General features: G+C 38.5%; 1 protein-coding gene across 1 annotated transcript in view; it reads left to right on the top strand.

Moving 5' to 3' along the window:
• The first annotated feature begins 34 nt into the window (after positions 1 to 34).
• The window catches only part of LOC108624961 (protein phosphatase 1 regulatory subunit 37), a 9,944-nt gene continuing 5,478 nt past the window's right edge, over positions 35 to 4,500 (top strand). Inside the window, exons 1-9 of the mRNA XM_018024599.2 lie at positions 35 to 878; positions 2,482 to 2,579; positions 2,639 to 2,785; positions 2,866 to 2,985; positions 3,169 to 3,319; positions 3,586 to 3,715; positions 3,778 to 3,931; positions 4,010 to 4,198; positions 4,267 to 4,386. Coding sequence (XP_017880088.1) covers positions 587 to 878; positions 2,482 to 2,579; positions 2,639 to 2,785; positions 2,866 to 2,985; positions 3,169 to 3,319; positions 3,586 to 3,715; positions 3,778 to 3,931; positions 4,010 to 4,198; positions 4,267 to 4,386 — 1,401 coding nt within the window. The 5' untranslated portion in view covers positions 35 to 586. The remainder of the gene's footprint in view (positions 879 to 2,481; positions 2,580 to 2,638; positions 2,786 to 2,865; positions 2,986 to 3,168; positions 3,320 to 3,585; positions 3,716 to 3,777; positions 3,932 to 4,009; positions 4,199 to 4,266; positions 4,387 to 4,500) is intronic.

The following is a 4,500-nucleotide window of genomic DNA, read 5'->3' as shown; positions in this document are numbered from 1 at the left end:
GGAGCTTATGGGTATACGCTATCCAGTGTTATATAGAGATCAGTACCCCTGAACCTCCTTAATAGCAAAGAGGAAATTTCCTCTCTGTTAATAGTACACTTCTAAAGATTTTTATCAATTTTTATCCACTAGAATCGAAGAAATGAAATCCACAAACTTTCAACAAATGACTTTCTAAGCTTTAAAACTATTCGTTTCTCATTTATTTCGTACACAAATGCAATCGAAATAAATTTCCAGTTAGAAAACTGAGATGACAGGAGAGAAGTTGAAACGGTTCACAAAATGGAGGGAAATCCATAAATCGACAGTGTTCGATAATCGAGAGTCAGACGAGGCACGATCGAGATATATCGACGTCTACTATTAGACAGTAAAACGAAGATGGCGACGGTAACATACGAGTAGCTGATGTTTGCCAGTTTGCTCCGGTGGCGTGCGTTCAGGGAAATTTGGGAAAATTGGAAAACACGGTGAATAACTCGCGTCCGGCACGGGAATCGCGCGCGGGTGTCCTAGTGTCTACGCGTGGTGATCGCCCGCGCGGATTTCGTTCATGCAAGATATGTTGGAGGTCTGTTGAAACATGAGCGAGGGAGCGAGTCCGGCGCCGCGAACCTGCGAGAATTCGCTGACGACCTTGACGGACGAGGTCGACCCGGAGGAGCTGCCGCCGCGGACGATCTCGCACACCACGAGGAGGCCGCGGTTCGGCACGGGCAACGTGCCCCTCTCGCCGTACATCCTGATAGACGGGAGGAAACTACGAAGTTCCTTGGCGTTAAGCAAAAAAAAGCTCCCGCGACGCGTGAGTTTCCCAACAAATGACAATCACTTGATTACGGGATATCTGGAACCGGCCAATCCATTGAAACTCGGTAAGGATACACGCTTTATCACGTATCAGCTTCTATATTCATTTTCTCATTCTGTACTCTCCCAACGTGTAAACGCGGGTCTAACTGGCCGAGCCTCGCGCACGGCCCCCGGTGTTAGTGTCTCGAGTCCCGACCGACTCGAACGTACATTCGTTTCTCGTGATGTTAGTTTAGCAACAGCGAAGGATTTGGGACGTTTAACACGATATTTGAACATCAGCCCCTTCTTGTTTGTGTCTCGAGATTAATCGTAAGAAGTCTGTTCCAAGCGAGAGAGGACCTAACTGATTGTACCTAGTTGCTTAAAAAAAGCAAACGTATTGTAGCGATAGACATTAGGCTAGATTAGTTACTGTAAGTGTTTGTTATATATTCCCATCGACCGAATAAAGATCACGATCGATTGACTATCGTTGTAAGCTGCAACACTTTTTATTATACAACTTCTGTTCACTACGTGTACATGTATATAAGTGTTTCTCTTACGTATATATAAGCAAACGTTAGTTTAGACGTTCCTAACAATTAATTAAGAGATGCAATGTAAATTCCGATTGTAATTCGTGTAAAAGATTCCCTCGAGACGTTTCAGCAACAGCATCTGTGATATTTGTAATCAATTTGTACTATCCACCTGTACAGTTCCTGTAATTATTCACCTGCACAGCTCTGTGCGTGTCGGTGGTAGGCTTACGTTTTTTTATAGGTCATGCCAAATGCAGAACGTTTAAGATTTCACAATGTGTGGACCATATACTAATTATAAGTATTGATGCAATATCGAACTATGTACGAACGTATACGATTAACGTTTAAGCTAGTCTAGAGATAATTTTTAAACGAATCCCGATTAATTTAAGTAGAACGAAATGTATCAAAGATTGTATTTTATACAATAAATAACTTTCTTTAAACACATTTGGCTGTTTAAAAGTGTCACAGGGAAATTAAGTGAATCCTTTGTAGTAATTTAAGGTAACACAGTGATCACCATGAGTTTTTATGTAAATTATAACATTTTGTTTGCTTTATTGTATTAATACGTTCTCTGTGGAAAGAAAAAAGAAAAAACGTGGAAGCTGATGGTACTTAGGCGCAGGAAAAGAGCATTTGATTATTTATTTATTTTGTTTTTCTTTTTCTGTACACGTGCGTACGTTTTATGAAAATGTGAGATATTTGGCTGCGCTCGTAAGAGAAGTACGTAGACGTTGATTTCCTGTTGATCCTCTGCTTCTAGGGTCAAATTTATCAGCTTGCTTTGTTGCGATACAGAGGTGAACATTCAATGGAAATGTAGACACTAATTAATGAGTCAAGTCGTTGGTACAAATGAAAAAAGAAAAGCTTGGTGAGTCACCAGTGAGAACCGCCGCAGCGAACGTGTTAACAAAAATGAAAGAAAACCGTTATTATATTTATATTTATATGAAACAATGAACTGAGATATTTTCAAAGTTATATTGTACCGTTTAGCAACAGTCTTGTCGGCTTTAGGTGTCGAGTATGTAATCTCCGAGCATCATTCGTTAGTCATTTACATCGTGACGTTGATTAAACCCGTTCTATTTATTAATCATACCACCTGATTAATTGTTCGCAGCCGAAAATGCGAATCGCGAGGACATAATCTCGGCGTACAAGGAGTCCTGTTTAAAACACAACTCGGAACCTCTGGCGACAGTCGTGAACCAACTTGAGGTGAGATCCTGTTGATGAATTATAATCTGTTCTATTAACGACGACGATTGTTATTGCAGAATTTGTCTACGTTCGAGCTACGTAATGAGGAATTAAATTTGAAAGGGGAGACTCTGGATGTGAACCACGCGGAGCCCTTGGAAGAGATTTTCAAAAGAGTCCAATTTAACAAAGTCGATTTAGAAGATACATCTCTCAGCGACGAGGTATTCCCCTTCGATTCTCGACGACTCACGGATCGAATTGGAAACTTTATTAAATGTCGTTTGTCGTTTTTTAATTATAGAGTTCTGTGATATTATTTGATATGTTAGAGTATTATGAGTCTGCGAAACAGTTGAATATTTCACTTAATCAAGACATTGGGATTCACGGCTGGCAAGCATGCGCGAATATGATAAGAAAGGTATAACAAAGCATTCTCTAAAGACAAAACAAAAATCATTAATACGCGATTGATGATTATATTTATTTTGTTTTTTTTTTTTCGTCGAATCGCACGTAGAACGAGCGAGAAAGATTAGAAATGAAACAACTAAACCGGCATAAAAATCGAGCCTTGTTATTAACGTAATCATTATTTGTCTAGACCCGATGTTTAGAACATCTCGAAGCTAAGGATGTAATTCTTAACGAACAATACATGAATATATTGAGTCGTGACTTACGATTAAACTGCCAACTCCATGTGCTTAAATTAGAAAATTGTGGACTTTCAGGAAGATGTATCGTCGCACTAGGTATTTATTAAGCAAATCAAAGTTTGCTAGCCCTATTTACTTACAATTTCTTCTTAATTTTATAAAATCGCCGATCCTAGAAGTTGTTAGTTAAGGTCCACAAATCATTAAAGACACGACGTAAATATTAAATAGACGAGCATGGTAAACTTGCTTCTATTCACATAGATAGACTTTTTTTCTATCAGACAAAATTTCAAATGTCCAGAAAGACAAGCAATGGTTCGGTCGATCTTTTAAATCGAGTTAATGTGTTCCGTTCACAGTTGCAGCTTTAAAAGTGAATACCGGGATAAGAGAACTTTACTTAGCTGACAACGGGCTGAACTTATACGATGCAATACAGCTCGGTTCTCTCCTTAGGTTAAACAATCATATACAGTTGCTCGATATTAGGTATGGGATAATTAAAAATTTTAATAATCGTTTTAAGTTTCTGATTAATAATGTTCTCTTAGTAATAATGTGATCCAAGACGACGGCGTTCGGGATATTCTAGAGGGTCTCATAAATCAAATAAAAGAGGATGAGGATGGGAAAGGCTTGAGCATATTGATATTATGGAATAATCAATTGACAAAAAAATCTGGCCCTTCCTTTGCACGCATCATAGTACGTAATATCAGTCGTTTGTTAAGTTTCCATTTTTCTTAATAATCTGTATTTACATGTTTGTATTTATGTACACAGGGACTGTGTAAAACTTTAGAGACATTGAACATTGGGAAAAATCTGTTGACTGACGATACGTTAGTTGCTATTAAAGACGCGTTGAAGAAGAACCGTGTGTTGTTACAATTGGGAATGCAGTCGACGGATTTAACTTGCGACGGAGTCATCACGCTGTCCGACATCATCGAGACGAATCAAGTTTTGCAAGTAGATATCGAAATGATAGATCGGTTAAATAAGCGAGGACGTTTCGCATCGTATTTTGTTACTTTCAGAGGATAGATTTGCGAAATAATGACGTACGGCTGTTCGGATTGGAGGCGCTCAGTTTAGCGATGAAAAAAAATCGAAGTATTACTAAAATAGATTTGGACGAGAGGCCTGATGCGAAAATAGTAAGTAGTAATATAATAATGCAGTAGAACTTCCATTGTATGAACTAATCCGATTTAAAATAGCAGAACAACAAGCAACACCAGAATTGTACGTATGTTTAAAACAAAATTAAA

This window comes from Ceratina calcarata, unplaced genomic scaffold (genome assembly GCF_001652005.2).
Source record: "Ceratina calcarata isolate Rehan_Ccalc_2016 unplaced genomic scaffold, ASM165200v1 scaffold336.2, whole genome shotgun sequence".
Lineage (NCBI taxonomy): Eukaryota > Metazoa > Arthropoda > Insecta > Hymenoptera > Apidae > Ceratina > Ceratina calcarata.
This window is presented reverse-complemented; position numbering and strand designations above follow the sequence as displayed.